This window comes from Lolium perenne, chromosome 1 (assembly GCF_019359855.2).
Source record: "Lolium perenne isolate Kyuss_39 chromosome 1, Kyuss_2.0, whole genome shotgun sequence".
NCBI classification, from domain to species: Eukaryota; Viridiplantae; Streptophyta; class Magnoliopsida; order Poales; family Poaceae; genus Lolium; species Lolium perenne.
The window spans coordinates 264,385,057-264,401,961 of NC_067244.2; the positions used below are offsets into that span (position 1 = coordinate 264,385,057).

At 45.4% G+C, this 16,905-nt stretch overlaps 2 protein-coding genes across 2 annotated transcripts; both read left to right on the forward strand.

Moving 5' to 3' along the window:
- The first annotated feature begins 2,453 nt into the window (after positions 1-2,453).
- LOC127327826 (uncharacterized) lies at positions 2,454-7,876 on the forward strand. The gene is made up of 21 exons (XM_051354625.2): positions 2,454-2,711; positions 3,634-3,713; positions 3,797-3,883; positions 4,220-4,270; positions 4,378-4,495; positions 4,605-4,661; positions 4,747-4,811; positions 4,933-5,016; positions 5,103-5,153; positions 5,238-5,300; positions 5,381-5,427; positions 5,517-5,586; positions 5,670-5,732; positions 5,819-5,908; positions 5,995-6,033; positions 6,109-6,336; positions 6,549-6,634; positions 6,741-6,789; positions 6,902-6,982; positions 7,065-7,158; positions 7,257-7,876. Exons 1-21 carry the CDS (start codon positions 2,594-2,596, stop codon positions 7,451-7,453), a joined length of 1,818 nt encoding a protein of 605 aa, XP_051210585.1. The 5' UTR covers positions 2,454-2,593; the 3' UTR covers positions 7,454-7,876.
- Positions 7,877-8,670: 794 nt separating this feature from the next.
- Positions 8,671-13,003, forward strand: LOC127327827 (protein PLASTID TRANSCRIPTIONALLY ACTIVE 14). Its single transcript, XM_051354626.1, has 12 exons — positions 8,671-8,928; positions 9,039-9,176; positions 9,574-9,699; positions 10,178-10,306; positions 10,415-10,504; positions 10,581-10,731; positions 11,006-11,115; positions 11,518-11,586; positions 11,842-11,947; positions 12,045-12,242; positions 12,346-12,388; positions 12,525-13,003. The coding sequence occupies exons 1-12, from the start codon at positions 8,686-8,688 to the stop codon at positions 12,601-12,603; spliced, it is 1,482 nt and encodes a 493-aa protein (XP_051210586.1). The 5' UTR covers positions 8,671-8,685; the 3' UTR covers positions 12,604-13,003.
- Positions 13,004-16,905: the final 3,902 nt, after the last annotated feature.

The window sequence follows — 16,905 nt, forward strand, 5'->3', positions numbered from 1 at the left end:
GCGCCACAAGTGCTTGTGTGGCGTCCGTGGCATCGGCGCCACACATGCCAACTTATATCAAGTACTGGGTCGAAAACATCCAGGGGCTCCGGACGATAAGTCCTTAGCCATTTTCGCAAGCCTCTATGTGTGGCGCCCGTGGCATCGGCGCCACACATGCTAGTGTGGCGCCCGTGGCATCGGCGCCACACATCGAGCCTCGCAAAACGGCTAAGTCCTAGAGGATTTGTCTCACAGTATGTTTGGGGGGATTACAAGTGCATGTGTGGCGCCGTTGGGAGGGGCGCCACACATGCTGCCACGTCGGATGGGCGCACCAGCTCAGCGGCGAGGGGGCCACGTCGGCTGGGTCAGTGGCGCCGGCAGGAGGGGAGCCACATGGGCATGTGTGGCGCCCGTGGGAGGGGCGCCACACAAAAGGGTTAAATTGGTGAAATAGTTTCGCCGGAGGGTCATTCTGTGCTTTTCTTTCACTTTTGGGTTATTTTTGTGTAAATCGCCTCTGACTGACGAGGTTGCGCCGCGCGCTAATGGGTCAGGGCCTCAGGGGTGAATGTGGGCCGGACCATTCTGTTTGCCACCAGCGCGGAGGGCTCTGGGGTGAAATGTGGCCCGGCCCGACGTCTCGACTGGTTTGATATTTTTGTGAGTTCTTCTTTTTTGCTGGATTTTTTTATGAGTGGTTTAATGTAACTTTGTGCCAGGAAGAAAGACCAACATCTCAAGCTAGAGGCCCTAAAGGACCAGCGCATGAGAACAACAACCATTGTAAATGAAGATACGTGTACATCAGAAGAAACATCGACCAAATCTAGCGAGATCCATCGGATAAAGACCTCCACACGCCTACCGGCAACGCTAGATGCACCGTCGGGACGGGGAGGACTTTATTCCATCTTCAGGGAGTCTCTACTGCCACATCTTCCTGGGTAAGACACAAACCGTAAAGATAGATAAAACATAAAAAAAATAGAGCCCTCCCACCGACAAGGACTGCGATCCACCGCGCCTTCATGGCCCTAAGGCCACAAGAGGTGAGACAAGTCAACGGCACCACCTACGGGAGGGAGGCCCTAATCATCAGTTTGGTCCCTCGTAATATGGGTTTCTCTTTATTTCCACGGTCTTGCCAATAACATGTGCGACATGTCGACTCAGCAAAAAGGACATGCTAGCTAAAGGATAGGCTACAACATAAAGTTCTACAAAATACGAAATATTGTCCACTACCGACTATAGGGGTGGTATAGGCGATTGCAAAGAATAATGAAATGTTGGTTTCTTTTTGCAATTGAGTCTTCTCATACAACACTCTAAGTAGATTGTATGACGTTCTTGATGTATCTCATACCTTCTCACACACTCCCTACATAAGGAGGGTATCGGCTGACACAAACACATGCAAGCAAGTGAGAAAAGGGTTATCAACCCTAAATACCTCCTCATGCTATCCCAGTGTCGACGACGAGGCTAGCACCTCACTGGCGCCACACGTGTGAATACTAACAAAGGTGCCTCACCCCGAGGGCGATGGAGCTGCTGCTACTAGCTAGCAAGTCGGACACCAAGTGGGAGCTAGACCGAGGTACAAGGACTACATTGTTACCGATGAAGCGCTTCATCAACCTTCATGCACCTACGGGTCTCGTGGTAAGAATCATGTTTCCTAACCCATGAGCTGGGTCCTCGTGGTTTCCATGCTTTGTGCTCGTGCCATAAATTTTTTGTTGCTACTTTTGTACTCGACATGGCCCAACAGGGGCGCCATCCCCGACTCGACTCAGGAACCCTAAGTCGATGTGGATATAAGACGGATAGAGATTGCCCTAGAGGGCGTGTGAGAACTCACCCTTTAGCTAACCCTAGCTTGAGAGCATAGCGATGTAATCGTCTTACACCCAATCTAGTGAAAGCAGGGGTAGGTCTTTACCTCGAGAGAGAGGGACCGGACCTGGGTACATTCTGTGTACCAATCTCGCCCTTGTAGTCTCGTTGGGCTGTTTAGCACCACCTTATGTAAGCCACCCGATGGATAGTGCCGTAACTTTACCACGATACAGAGGCTGACACGTGTGTGTTGAGATAGACCGAACCGTGGGTCTAGGTTTGACCTAGCCACGTTGAGCTGGGCAGATGGGCTGGTCATGTGAGCCAAAAGCCCATTTGATCGGTTTTGGCCAATTTGTTGGTTAAAAATATATAGAAAAAAGAAAAAAGAAATAAAATACTAGAAAAGACAAACAATATACACAAGTTGAAAAAACTACACATCTTCTTCAAACAAACACGAAAAAGATAGAGTTGAGCAAAACATAAAAAGTTTCAAAAGAGAGCCCAATAGTAAAAGTAGCATAGGCTGCTTTCCAAATGTGGAACAAATACAAAGAGAGATACGGAGAAAGGTTTTTGGGGAGGGTATAAATATCCGAAAGCCCTTCCTCGCCTCTATCCCCTGCGCCGTTTTCCCCCTCCCCTCCCCACCGCGACGGCTGAACCCCAGACACGCGCTCGCGCGCAGGTGCCGGAGCCGGACGAATCGCGGCGAGGGGGCAAGAGGGGAAGCGGAGGAGGAGGCGAAGGAGATTCGGCGAACATGAAGTACGTCCTGGTGACCGGCGGCGTGGTGAGCGGCCTCGGGAAGGGGGTGACGGCCAGCAGCATCGGCGTCGTGCTCAAGGCGTGCGGCCTCCGCATTACCTCCATCAAGATCGGTACGTGGCCCGTTTCCCCTACCCCCCGCTACGGCCGCGAGAGAGATTGGATAATGGCGGCGGCGGCGGCGGCTCGATACGTTCGTAGATTTCTTCCCCCCCTTTCTTGATTCATAGAAGAGTAGTCCTGTGCGTTCGTGATTGATGAAAAGACTTCGATTCTCGAAGAGATTTCTTCGTTCCCCCGCAGAAATTTCAGCGAGCGGGCAACTATTTTACTTTTCGTTTAAGACCTCTCTGCATTGGGTGCTGCCTGCGCGGCCTCAAGATTTTGAAAGTACGAGGCTTGAACAGTAGCGGTTTCACATAACACTGGTCTTGGCGCCCCTGGAACTTTTTATTCCACCCGTCTGTGATTTGTCAATATGGATCAAGTTGGTACCAATCATGCCGACTTACCAAGAGGAAAGAATCAATGATTAGTTGGGTGTCAAGAAGTTTGTCACGCTGTTTATCCATTTCAGGCTAGAATTTTGGTTTATACTGTTAAAGCTCAAAGGGACAGGTGGCCAGGATAAGTCTAAAGAACTACCACTAGGTTATCCCTCCCTTTCTTGTTTCTGTGTTGGGGATCTTGTATGCTTGGAGGGGTTCTCGATGTCGCAGCGCCACGGATGCCTGGTTTGGATATCTATCATTCCATCCAACCATTGGTGATACACGGAGGGTACACGTTGGATACACTTGGATTAGTTTTTATCCACTAATAGTAGTAATTTTCTAGTTAGCTACACCCTTCTTGGACTTGGCTGTTTGTGGTTATTTTATTTATATTATTGTTGTGAATCCTCTTTTCGTCTTGTTGATTAATTTTTGTGCCGTAGCAGCATTGGTGAAATGCTAGCTAGCTATTGCTTGGCTGAGTGCTTTTAACTGATTACATCTGTCTTGGCGTGTTCTAATCGTATCACTCAATGTGCAGATCCTTACCTTAACACTGATGCTGGAACTATGTCTCCTTTTGAACATGGTGAAGTGTTTGTGCTAGATGATGGTGGCGAGGTACAGGATTTTGACCAAGTCATTAATCTGCGATACTAGCACATACTATTCATTTGATGTTATATCATCTTTTGCTGTTGCAGGTGGACTTGGATCTTGGGAACTATGAGAGATTTCTGGACATTAAACTGACTCGTGATAATAACATCACTACCGGAAAGATTTACCAGGTGTGCAAATTGCCATCTCGGGTGTTGAAGTCTAGCAGGCTTAGATGCATCTGACACTCTTGTTGTACTTCAACATCACTTCAATTTAATAATCTGTACAGTATGACTTGGTCGTACAAGGCTTTGTTAGCTTCTTATCCACTGCCATGTTACATAACCATCAAACATAATTTAATGCTTCTTACATTTTGATGTTGATGTCTTGTTTTAAAAAAATGTCTTGTTTTTCAACCACATGGGTATGTGTCCACCTCTGTAAATATATTTGTAATAGTTGCAAAGTAGTCTTTTCTTGATTATTTGCTTAATTTATTATTATTTGATGGTTGATCGCAGTCTGTTCTTGAGAAGGAGAGAAAGGGAGAATACCTGGGAAAGACTGTGCAGGTACAAGCCACTTCCTACACACTCATCTTTGTTTCTTACTTGAAATTGATAACTTAAGTTACAAATATCTTGGCATTCTAATCTGTTCCATCAATTTTACTTTTAAGGTTGTCCCACACATTACAAATGCCATACAAGATTGGATTGAGCGTGTTGCTGCTGTTCCTGTTGATGGCAAGGAGGGACCTGCCGATGTCTGTGTGATAGAACTTGGTGGCACTATAGGTGGTTAAGAATTAACTTTATAGCATTTTGCTCATTTTGGAAGCCTTGTTCTTTGCTTCCAGTTTATTTCAAAGCTCTGATCTTCTTGTAACCTAATGGTATGCTGCAGGGGATATTGAATCCATGCCATTTATCGAAGCTCTAGGTCAATTCTCCTATCGTGTCGGTAAGGGAACTTGCATGACTACATCATTATTTTATAATTTTTTCTCCATGGTGGTACCATTAACAATATTTTTTGTTATTTCCAGGGGCTGGTAATTTCTGTCTGGTACATGTCAGCCTTGTTCCGGTATTAAATGTTGTTGGTGAGCAGGTAAATAAAATTTTCAGTCAATTCATAATGCTGGTTTTTTGCTTTGCATTTTGTGATCTGCTGATGCAACTGTTCATCATATTTAATAATATGTGTTGTTATTGTTTCATGTTTTTTTTAGAAAACTAAGCCAACTCAACACAGTGTACGTGGTTTGAGAGGACTTGGTCTCACGCCAAATATGTTAGCTTGTCGCAGTACTAAGGTTAACCAATGAACCCATCTAACTTTTACCATGTTCTCTAATGCTCTTTTGATCTACTAACTTCTCTCCATGTTTATTGGTGACAGGTGCTGGAGGAAAACGTGAAAGACAAACTCTCTCAGTTTTGTCACGTGCCGGTACTGAAATTGTCATTTTCTGCAACAGATAATGTGTATCCACAGCAGATTTCTCTTGTTAATATTGAATTCCGTTGAATGCAGGCTGCTAATATTTTCACTCTATATGATGTTTCAAACATTTGGCATATTCCTTTGCTGTTACGGGTAATAGCACATCTCACTATGTATACTCCAATGTACCTTTTTGCCCCGTGCACCATGTGATATATTCATTTTCTTTCTAGGGCCAAAAAGCCCATAATGCTATTCTTAAAGTTCTCAATCTTGAAAGGTTTGTTTCCATGTACCTCATTGATATTTCCTTCCAAAGATGCCATGCTGGTATATGGTATTCTAAATACTTGTTTCTAATGTTTGCAGCGTTGCTCGGGAGCCGAAGTTAGATGAGTGGGTGGCAAGAGCTACTTTATATGACACTCTACAGGATGAAGTTGGTTTCCATTTGACCTTCATGATTGTTAAATCTTTCTGGAACCTCTATGTAGTCCCATTTATATTTTACTGTCGTTTCAGGTCAGAATTGCTATGGTGGGAAAGTACACCGGTCTAGCTGATTCGTACCTTTCTGTGTTAAAGGTGAGATGATCACTGTGGTCCTCGTTCCAGTCTTGTTAAATCTCTCTCCACTATTGTGCAACATTTTTTTTTGGCATTTTTTGTAGGCTCTTCTGCATGCTTCTGTCTCTTGCCGCAAAAAACTCGTTGTAGATTGGGTTGCTTCCACTGATCTTGAGGATTCAACTGCCAAGGAGGTTTGAACAACTACTACTAGTATGTAGCATCTTTAGTCCTTAATCTGGACTGTATATCCTTACCTGTCTGTGGTTAAATTTTATAGGCACCTGATGCTTACAACAAAGCATGGAGCTTATTGAAGGTGAGGAGTTTATGCCCTTAATATTGTCAAATTTACAATTTTGTACTTGCTGAACTTTTTTTTTTCGTTTTCTAGGGTGCAGATGGTGTTTTAGTGCCCGGTGGCTTTGGAGACAGAGGTGTTAAAGGGAAAATGATGGCTGCTAAGTACGCCCGTGAAAACAATGTCCCCTATCTTGGGATATGCCTTGGTATGCAGCTTGCTGTTGTAGACTTCGCGCGTCATGTTATGAACTTCCCTGATGCAGACAGCGCAGAATTTAATCCCGATACGAAGACCCCGTGTGTTATTTTTATGCCAGAGGTAATCTTCAAGCTCAATATGGATGAGGACACTCAAACGCATGTGACAGACCACCTCCATTCATAATCAGCACCAACTTATGGAGACAATTATTTGTCTGTGGACATGCGGCATCTTTTCTGTATCAAGCATATTTTATTGGTTTTATTAGAAACTAGAACCTTCTTTTAGCTCACATATGGTTTCCTACAATTTGATGGTGTTTCTTTTAGGGTTCCACAACACATATGGGTGGTACCATGCGCCTTGGATCAAGGAGAACATTTTTCGAGGTTACTGACTGCACATCTGCCAAGCTGTGAGTGCACCACATTTTCTTGGCACACATCTACATGTTCTCTGTTATAGTTATCTGTGTTGACACTACTACTTGCCCACTCACGAGTTTTGTTTCGGTCACTTAGCTATGGTGATGTCAAGTTCGTAGATGAGAGGCACCGGCACAGATATGAGGTCTGTAATCTTTGCTCTGCCATATCAATGTATAAGTGTTTTGGGTTTGTTAACTTGGTATTTGACCCCTTTTTACCCCGTTATTTTTTTTGTTCTGAAACTATGTCTGCAGGTAAATCCTGATATGGTGCCAGCATTTGAAAAAGCCGGGCTACAGTTTGTTGGCAAAGACGAAACTGGAAAGAGAATGGAGGTAAAATACAGAACCAGAAATCTTACCTTCCCTGTGCTTCGCCATGCTGGTTGATTGACCACTAGAGTTTCAATATTTCTAGATCATTGAAATACCCAATCACCGATTCTTCGTTGGCGTCCAATTCCATCCGGAGTTCAAGTCAACACCCTCAAAGCCTTCACCTCTATTTGTCGGTAAGTTATTCGACACTTGCTGGAAACTACTACCTTGCTCTGGTGTGAAGATATGAAAAACACTGACAATCTGCTCAAATGTTCCACACTGCCTGCAGGATTGATCGCTGCGTCATGCGGGCAGCTGGACCGGGTGCTACGAGATGACTGCAATGGCTACACCGTCGCGTCTAAACAGACAATCAGCAATGGCTCCTTGTCACCCCCAGTACGCGAGAATGGGCACGCAAAGAAGCAAGTCAATGGTACAGCAAATGGAAGCTGCCATGCCAACGGCAACGGCAAGCACTGCTGACGAATGGTCGGCCTCGCCAAGGGTCCCACTGATTGCTACATCTGCTGAGTCGATATATGATACGGACCATCTGTCCCATGTGGATGGTTCAGTGCTGACTTACTGCTGGCTCAGCAGGAGTTGTTTTTTTGTTGACTGATGAAGGAAGGGACCGAGGTTGGTATAACTGAGAAAGGCAGGATAGCGGCGCTCCGAGTTCCTCGATTTCCTATCGGTGATGCGGTTTAAAAAGGCCAAATAGGCGACTTTTTGTATCTCAGACTATCGAATGATATTTACCCCCATTTGCTGTTTTCAGAGTCTTTATTAGCTGGTTTTGAGAATTGTTAGTCAGTTTCTGTATTTGGACACATTAGAACTGGATCAGTGCTTTGAACCATCATCTTGCATCTCATAATAAAACTTCCAAGTCGTTTGTACATATATTATTTGGCTCGCTGGCGAACAAGATGAGCGCTATCTGTGTGCCTCAGATTGTGTGCGCGCATGGTTGTTTTCTTTGTAATATAAAAAAATGCAGAGAAAATTGGCCTTTCTATAAGAAAACGCTCTACATTTGCAATATAATTGCGCAGCAAAAGAAGATCGCTGCACCAGATGATGTTTTAATCCTTTCGCGAAAACGCAAAATGCTTTGCATTGATAGACAAAGAAGTTGTATTTTCAAATCCAAATAGTGGTTCAACACCCACGCCACACAACTTAGCCCAATAAACTTATTTAAGGGAGAAGTTGGCGTAGTTCTTGTGCCCCCGGCAGCCGCCCAAGATCTTGCCTTGGCCTTGGTCTTGTCAACTAGGGAGGTCAGCTTTTAGATTCACCACGTCGTGAGCATAACTAGCGCCATGTTTCTTTGCGCATACGACGTGGGTTGGAGTGTATCATCAGTGTCCATCACTCTGTGAAATCCCCTTCAATGACTTTGCTCACAGTGATTTATATCTTACGGATTATAGAAAAATTATGTTGTTTCAGTCCCTAATTCTAATTTTCAGTACAGGCAAAAGGTATATATTGAACAGAGATAATTAATGCTGCCTTACCGTACGGCTAAAAATTCTCTTTACCTTTGATGAATTTTCTCATCTAAATTCCTGATGGCAATTAAATCTTGCCCGATTACGTGTTCCCTCAGCGAAGACGGATGACGCCGCGAGTAACGGACACCCAATTTAACAGATAACATCTTCAGGCTCTACCGCTGTACACTCCTTGCTACGCCGGCTCTTCCAATGGCGACGCCCGTCGCCTCCCCGCTGCTCCTCCCCCTCCCGGCCCCCGCCTTCCCGCCCCGCCGCCTCGCCCCCACGCGCCGCCTCATCCTCGCGCAGCCTCCCCGCGCCGGCCGCCCGCGCCTCCGGGAGCCGCCGCCGCCGGTCGAGGAGGCCGCCCCCGCCGCCGTCGAGGAGGCGTACGACGCGCCTCCCCTCAGGCTCCTCGACCCGCCGCACGAGGACGAGCCCTACCCCGACGAGGTGTCTTCCTGCTCCCTTGCTGCCCCGCCCTCGCTCGCGTGTACATAATATTGCCCTCGACTCCACTGACTGCGTTCGTCGCTGATTGCTGACGGAAATGTGCGCTGCAGATGGAAGCGGCGGACCCGGACTTCTACCGGATCGGGTACGCGCGGATGATGCGCGCCTACGGGATCGAGTTCCTCGAGGGGCCCGACGGGATGGGGGTCTACGCCTCCCGGGACGTCCAGCCGCTCCGCAGAGCCAGGGTGAGCTAGCTAGCGACGTTCCCTTCCCTTCATCGCATCGAGTTGTGAAATATAGTAGAGCTTGGTCTCTGGATGATATGTGGGACCTGGGCATCTCTACCAGCCAGCCTCTGGTATTTTTCAAAATGTTAAACTCTAGCTAGTGGTCTGGTTCCAGTTTTCCTGATAGGCATAGTTGTTCAGTTGGTCCCTATTTTTCTACCGACTTGATCATCCACTCAACTTTACATTGATGTTCTTAACCAAAAAGATTTATGGTCCACAGCCCACACATTGACTACTCACAACTAATAGCTACCTGTGCATGTTGTTGCTGTTTGAATAAGAAATTAACTTTGATTGCATGACGTTGCAGAATCTTATTGGCAGATATATTGATTTCCTTTTGTTGTGCCAGGTGATAATGGAGATCCCGTTGGAGCTCATGCTGACTATAACTAAGAATCATCCTTGGATGTTTTTTCCTGACATTGTACCACTAGGGCATCCTATATTTGATATCATCGAGTCAACAAATCCCGAGGTAAATGGATGAGCTATTATGTTGTGAAAACGGAAACCATACATCTATCCTCCCCTGATTCCTTGTATATTTTATGAGCAGCCTTGTTGTATTAATCAATTTGTTAACTGCTTGTGGGGTCCTTGCATCACATAGTTTTATTTGTTTGGTTATGTGAAACATCCTGAAAAGATTCACGTATATCCAGTTCTGATGTTTTGAAGTTGTGGTTACATGTTACTTTTTATAGTTTGTGTATCGTTTTAATTCCTATAGCATCAGTGTTGAAAAGCACTGTGTAATTGGGACTCCAGAGAAATTTTACTGCACATGCCATCTATATGCCTTGGAAAATCCTCCTCCTGTTAAAATGGAAGCAGAGGGAATGAAATCACTATGAGTACTTAACAAATCCTGTTCTCTTCGTTCGTTTGAGTGCCCAGCTTCAATAATCAGTAGATGTAGACTGCAGGCTGATTTAATTTTTATTCTCTTGCAGACAGATTGGGATCTAAGATTAGCCTGCCTTCTTCTCTATGCATTCGACGTAGAAGGCAACTTCTGGCAGTTATATGGTGACTTTTTGCCTAGCGGTGATGAATGCACTAGCTTGCTTCTGGCTCCAAAGGTATTCTCTAGCTAACTAAATGGAAACTTCTGTGTCGCCTTCCTTTTAAGATGGAAGCTTCTCATATCTGATCCTAAGTTTGAGTGAATCTACCTGCCTGGCTTGCAGGAGGATCTGATGGAACTGGAAGACCAAGATCTCTCCTCGGAAATGCTAAAACTCCAGAAGCGGGCTGTTGATTTTTGGCAGAAACATTGGGTACAGTTTTGTGCTTTTTTTATCCAATTTGCTGGATTGGATACCTCTAACACTAGCTTGATGGGTAATTGTCCAGCACAAAGCAATCCCTCTAAAGCTAAAGCGTCTTGCACCTGACCATGAAAGATTTCTCTGGGCATTGAGTATTGTTCAGTCTCGCTCTTTCAACTTAAAATTGAGAATGGGAGCCTTCTTGCAAGATGCAAATGTTCTAGCACCATATGCTGGTACTTGTTTTATACCTGTGTATTCTTTCTTTCTCCTATTTACTTATTTTCAGTCTAAAATTAGCACCTATTTCAGTATATACTTTTTTTTTGTATTGCTGAATACTGTTATGATTATTGTTTATTCTAGCATATTGGTTTGAGATTGCGGTCACAAAACTAAAAACTGAATCGTTCTGACTTCTTGCAGCGAGCACGTTCTAGTCTCTGCTGATTTTGAACACCTGAGGCTCAAAGCCTCGAACATGCCTTATGATTCGTCTTCTCTTTCCAGATATGCTGAATCACTCACCTAATGCTAACTGTTTCCTGCACTGGCGTTTCAAAGATCGTATGCTTGAAGTTATGATTAAGGCTGGGCGTGCTGTCAAAAAAGGAGACGAGGTACTTTTTAAGGAGTATACTGTACTTAATTTCCTTGTGTGCACAATTATTGCACAAGCTGCAGATGCACCTTGGCTGCAGACCATTTTTTAAAACTTTCCAGAGGGGCAATATTTATGTCTTGTAGATAGAAAAGATTTAAATGACACTTGAAAGGGGCAATCCTTGTATGTCAAGGTCAAACACTGGCAGATTCAATGTAGTCTTGTTCTTTATTTTGTAATCATGTGCGAGCTAATTGATATAACAGTAATCCGTTACACCCCTAATTCAAGGCATGACCTTGTTTTTGTTAGACTCAACAAAACAGTATGGCTATTATTTCTATTCTTACAGTGTTTGTTCTCCAAAAATCTGAAATCGCTTTTGCTAATGCATTCTTTATATTTGGTACATGTACAGATGACAATTGATTATATGAGTGCGGTAAACAGCACATTGATGCAAAGATATGGCTTCTCATCATCAACTGTAAGTTCATTCCTAATTCCTTGTATGTAAATTATGTACTGTCGTGAAGTTGCTTTCTGACTTGTCAACACTAAGGAACACTTTGTCAGCTGGATTTTTATCTCTTGAGATTAGGATCCTTCTTAGGGGAAACAAAAAAAAAACTCTAGCATTCAGACATACTGTGTCACCACCACCTGGCATTATTACTATACCTCTCTGCTGCATAATTATTTGAACTTACGTGGCCTTTTATGTACACAAAACATTCTGTAGAATCCTTGGGAACTTATAAACTTCTCAACCCCGGCCAAGATTCATCTGGATTCCTTCTTATCAGTCTTCAACATAGCTGGCTTGCATGATGAGCTTTACCACAATGGTAGGAAGCACAAAGTTCCCTTATGAATCATTTTGCAAGGAAGGTGGCCCGGTCACAACATTTTCATTTTAATCATCCTATCTGTGTTCACTTGCAGCCGCATTGACCTCGGGAGAAAGTACCTTTGTTGATGGAGGAGTGGTGGCAGCAGCAAGGACTTTGCCGACTTGGTCAGATGGTGACCTTCCTGCCATACCAAGCGTTGAAAGAAAATCCGCTCAGGCTTTGCAAGAGGAATGCCGAAAGATGTCGGAGTCTTTCTCCACCACGATCCAACAAGACGAGGAGATTCTAGGTAACATGCTTCCTAATTCCTAGTATTTATTCAGCTTCTATTGGTGCTTCTTACAGATGCCTCCAACTGAAACTGAAAATTGGATTTTTGATGTATGTTCCAGATTCTGACGAGCCTATCAGGAAAACACGCGAGATCGCAATCAAGTACGTGAACTAGCTAATGATACCTTATGACACTACCCCCACAAAGTTTCTCTTTGGGAAAGCATGTGCATCATCAAACATTTACTCTTTATGCACTGGCTTGCTAACTGTACACATTCTGCTGTTGAATACGCAGGTACCGGCTACATCGGAAGCTGCTGTTACAGAAGATCATTGATTCACTGGATATCTACCAGGATAGGATTTTGTTCTAGCTGTATAGGAGGCGCCAGTGCACCTCTATCTAGTGAAAAACCATATCAGTTTTAGACTCAGTGCTAGTTGTTAGGTGTGCTTGAAGGGTTTTGAAGAGCATTGGCACCATTTACTGAAGGGTGTCAACAACTTAGATTTATAGGTTATTACTACTGGTGATAGTAGGGGGACCCAGATGATCAACAGACTCGAGTTCTGGAGGAGGCATGTCACTGGTGGGGCCGTGGGAAAAAGAGTAGAAAGAGAGGCCACATAGATGGGCCATTCTGTCATAAATCAATTTTTCGGTTGTAAAACTACCATGCTGTAAATTGAATGGAAAACACACTGAACACATACCCGCGGTGTCGAGCCTTTTCCTCGGACCTGTTAAATTGTATGTCAGTCCATGTCATGTCACTGTAATGAGTTGCAGCTAAGGATTTTGGATCCAGTACTACACAAATTCATTGTAAGAGAGTGATCTGTTTCCCAGAAGTAATTAGCCCAGTACCATCTGTGCTACTTCCTTCTAAAACTTGTCTTGCTTTCAGGTTTCAGCTCTGTTTTATTGGCAGAGCTGAAGAAAATGCTCTAATAAACAAACTATGAGCGGATGATAGGATGGTAGTTATCTACATGTGGATGGTGAAAAAGAGATAGGTTTACATTTAGTTATGTTTATGTGATGTCTGATCATGCACTATGTTGGAGTTTATGTTTAATTTATGTAATATGTTGAATTTAATTTGAAATGGTGTTTAAATTTGAGTTGAAACTCTCTCTAGATTAGATCTCCACCTCCTAACGGTGAGGCTAGTGGTCCACTCCCCTGTGCTCTAGCGGAGAGAGGTGGAGTTCCTCCTTGTACTATCTTTCTCCATGGCATAACGGTTTTGGTAGCTACCAAAACATCTTATATTTAGGAGCATGTATTTTTATTATTTGTCATAGACTTCATTTGAACTACTCATTCCATTTCCCCGAATAAGTTGTGTTTTTTGAGATAAATATTTGATAAGAATTTGTTGAGTTAGAACTCTCTCTAGATCAGATCTCCATCTCCCGCCGATGAGGCCGGTGGTCCCCTCCCCTCTTTCTGCTTCTCTAGCGCAGGAGGTGGGGTAACCTCGTGCCCTCCCTTAGAGCATATCTAGCAGCACCCGTAAAAACGCGAACTGAAAACATGGAGTTCAGTTCACCGATCAATATTATGTTTTACAGTTTTGGTTTACAGGCTCTGTTCTGCGCCAGCGGCTTCCGAAGCCGTAAAAACAGGGTTTATCAAACACTTTGCATATGATCAAACAAATGACACAGTCAAATACAAACAATTCATGCATAGTTTATAGTGCAGACATCAAATGACAAATCATAGCAAATAGTTCACCATCTCCTCTCACCGCCGACATCAAACCGAGGTTGGCCCGCCGTGACCATCATCGCCACCACCTCCATGAGTCACCGAACCACCACCAGTTGCCTCTTCACGAGCTAGTCTTCGTCTTGCCGTGATCTCCGCCGAGGCCTCCTTCCACCACTCCAGTTGTTGCTCATTCATGTCCTTGGTGTTCATCATCATGATCTCCCTCGCTTCGGCCAATAGTTGTTTTATTGCTTTGGCCTTCTTCATATTGATCCTCATCTCCTCCAACTTGGCCTTGTTCCTTGCTTCCTCCCGGTTGGCTTCAACCTTGGCAAGACTCACCTCCTTCTTCCTCTCGATGATGATAAGCTTAGTCTTCAAAGTCTTGGCCGCTATCACCTCCTTGGACTTCATCATTTGATCAAACTTGTCCCTCAACAATGTAGCCTCCCCCTCGAGCTTGAGCCTCTCCTTGGCCTTCTTGTTTCCCTCCGGCTTGTCAGCGTTCCGGCCCTCCTTCTCGTCCTCAGTGTCATCGAGCGCAACCATTGCAGCTTTCTTGGGTGCTACTTCTTCGTCCCTCAATGGCCACTTGGGGAGGTGTTGAAGCACATCAAAGCAATGACGCATGGTGAAGCTCTTGCCCTTGCTGCCAGCCATGTCTCTATACCTCGCATCGGCAATGCGGTCCTACATTTGCAAAACCAAACAACAAATCGTCAATATGTCACCAAAGCGAAACTGCAATTGTATAAACAAAATATGCACTCACATATTCGTCCACAGTTGCGCCGCTAGGAGGATTGGACACCACTTGGTCCATTGATGCTGCCCACCGGCTGCAGGCCGGTTTGATCGCGTCCCAACGTCCTTGGAGGGATCGGTACATGCGATCGATAGGATGGCGAACGCGCGGCATCAATTTATGGAATTTGTCCTCGATGCGTTGCTAGTAGCGCTTCCCTGTTTCATCGGTGCCGGAGACTGCATGCATCCCCACGGCGGCCCAAGCTCGACACAAGGTGGCGTCTTCAATTTCCGTGTAGTTGTTCGCCCGTCTCTTCTTCCTATTTCCATCGGCCTCCACCTCGACCACACCCTCGTCCCCTTCATCTTCTTCCCCTTCGTCCCCTTCTTCCCCTTCATCCGTGTCGTCCTCATCTCCGCCCATCCCAGCGTCGAACGGGGGGAGTGGGTTAATGTTCACCTCGTCCAACATCTCCATGTACGAGGTGTTCTCGTCCCTAACAGTACGCGGCCTCAATATCTACTCGCAATGAAAAACCGAGGAAGAGTTGATGTGTACCTTATTGACCCGTCGTCGAGCACGTCCTAGCTGATGTTCGCGGTGGCTTCCGACGGCGGCGGTGGGGAGGGGAACGGAAGCGGGGCGCCACGGCTCGTCGTCGCTGATGGCGTGTAACTCACACGTTCGTTGGGAACCCCAAGAGGAAGGTATGATGCTGTTGTCGTCAGAAACCCACCGGCGGGCAGCGACGGGCAACACCGTAGAGCCGGGAACAACCTAGAGCTGCGGCTGGCTGAGGTCCCTCCGAGCGACGGCCCGCAAAGCGTTCTGGTCACACGTCCGATGCTGATGCAAGGGCGTGCCACCTGACCTATACCTGGTCAGGAAGGTGATGGAGATGCCTCGCTTAGTTTCCTGCATGGCATACACGTAAACATTAAATACGAGCCTCGATCGGCTCTCAGGTTATCCTGTGAATCGGCTCAAGGAGCCGATCCACCCATGATTCGTACGGGGTGCACGAATATATGGTGGTCCTGCTTGATCAAGATAAAGATAATGAGATCTACGACGATTTAGGGTTTTCACTGCATAATCGGATCATCCTACTCACGGTTGGGCCTCGCGGTCACGCACGGTGATCGTAAGCCGATCCTAAACAAGGCCTAAAAACCAACACAAGGTTGATCCCCGGAACATCCTGTTTAGGGCCAACGAACGACACCCTACGTGCCGCTGGATCCTCCACCCCTTTGTAAGGCCTAACTATTGCAGATATTAAACTAATCCTTGTAGAACAAGGAGCAATCGTAACGGATCAGATCTACTAAATGATGATCAAGCGGGGTGCCGCCCCCACACCTGAGATAGGTGTGAGGGCGGCTAGATATGCAAGGGTTGCACTACGATAGCATGTCTACGCGAAGAACTATGCTAACCCTAACACATCTATGATAACTACGTTGCTCGCCATCAAAAAGGCTTCAGTATGAGCAACGCATGAACAACGTGGAGCTTGTGCTGCCTAGATCGCAAGATGCGATCTAGGCAGCATGTTGCTTACCGGTAGAAACCCTCAAGACGAAGGAGTTGGCGATGCGCCGAGATTGATTTGTTGGTTGAACGTTGGTTGTTGTTTATTCCATAAACCCTAGATACATATTTATAGTCCAGGGGACTTTCTAATTTAAGCGTGCACCTAACCGTGCACGGGCAAAACTCTAACTAACCGACACGTATCCTAATATGTTACAGATACACAGGCAATTCGCCCAACTTGGTACATAAGGCCGATTCACGTATTTCTTCCATGTATAAATCCTTCAACTTCATCTTGATCGCGGCCCACCTCTGACTCGGTCAAATTCGGGTGATAACACATGCCCCCTGGTTTTGGAATTGGTAATTCCAAAATCACTCTGCTTTTCTTCGTCGGGTCATGTCGTGGCAGAACTGTCGCAGTATCCGTCATCATGATGCCTTGCTTTCTCAACTTCTCCGCATGACCTGGCAGTTACATTTTTTTTTTCTTTTAGGCACCACTTCCTCGGAAACTGCTGTGACATTGAATTTCCACTATATCCCCTTTTAATCGCTCCGCACAGTTTATCTCCGTATCTTCTTCGCACTAGCACTCCAAAAGCCATCCTGTGCCACCATGTCTTCTTCCTCCTCTGCTTCATCGGATCTCTTCATCGGATCTCTCCA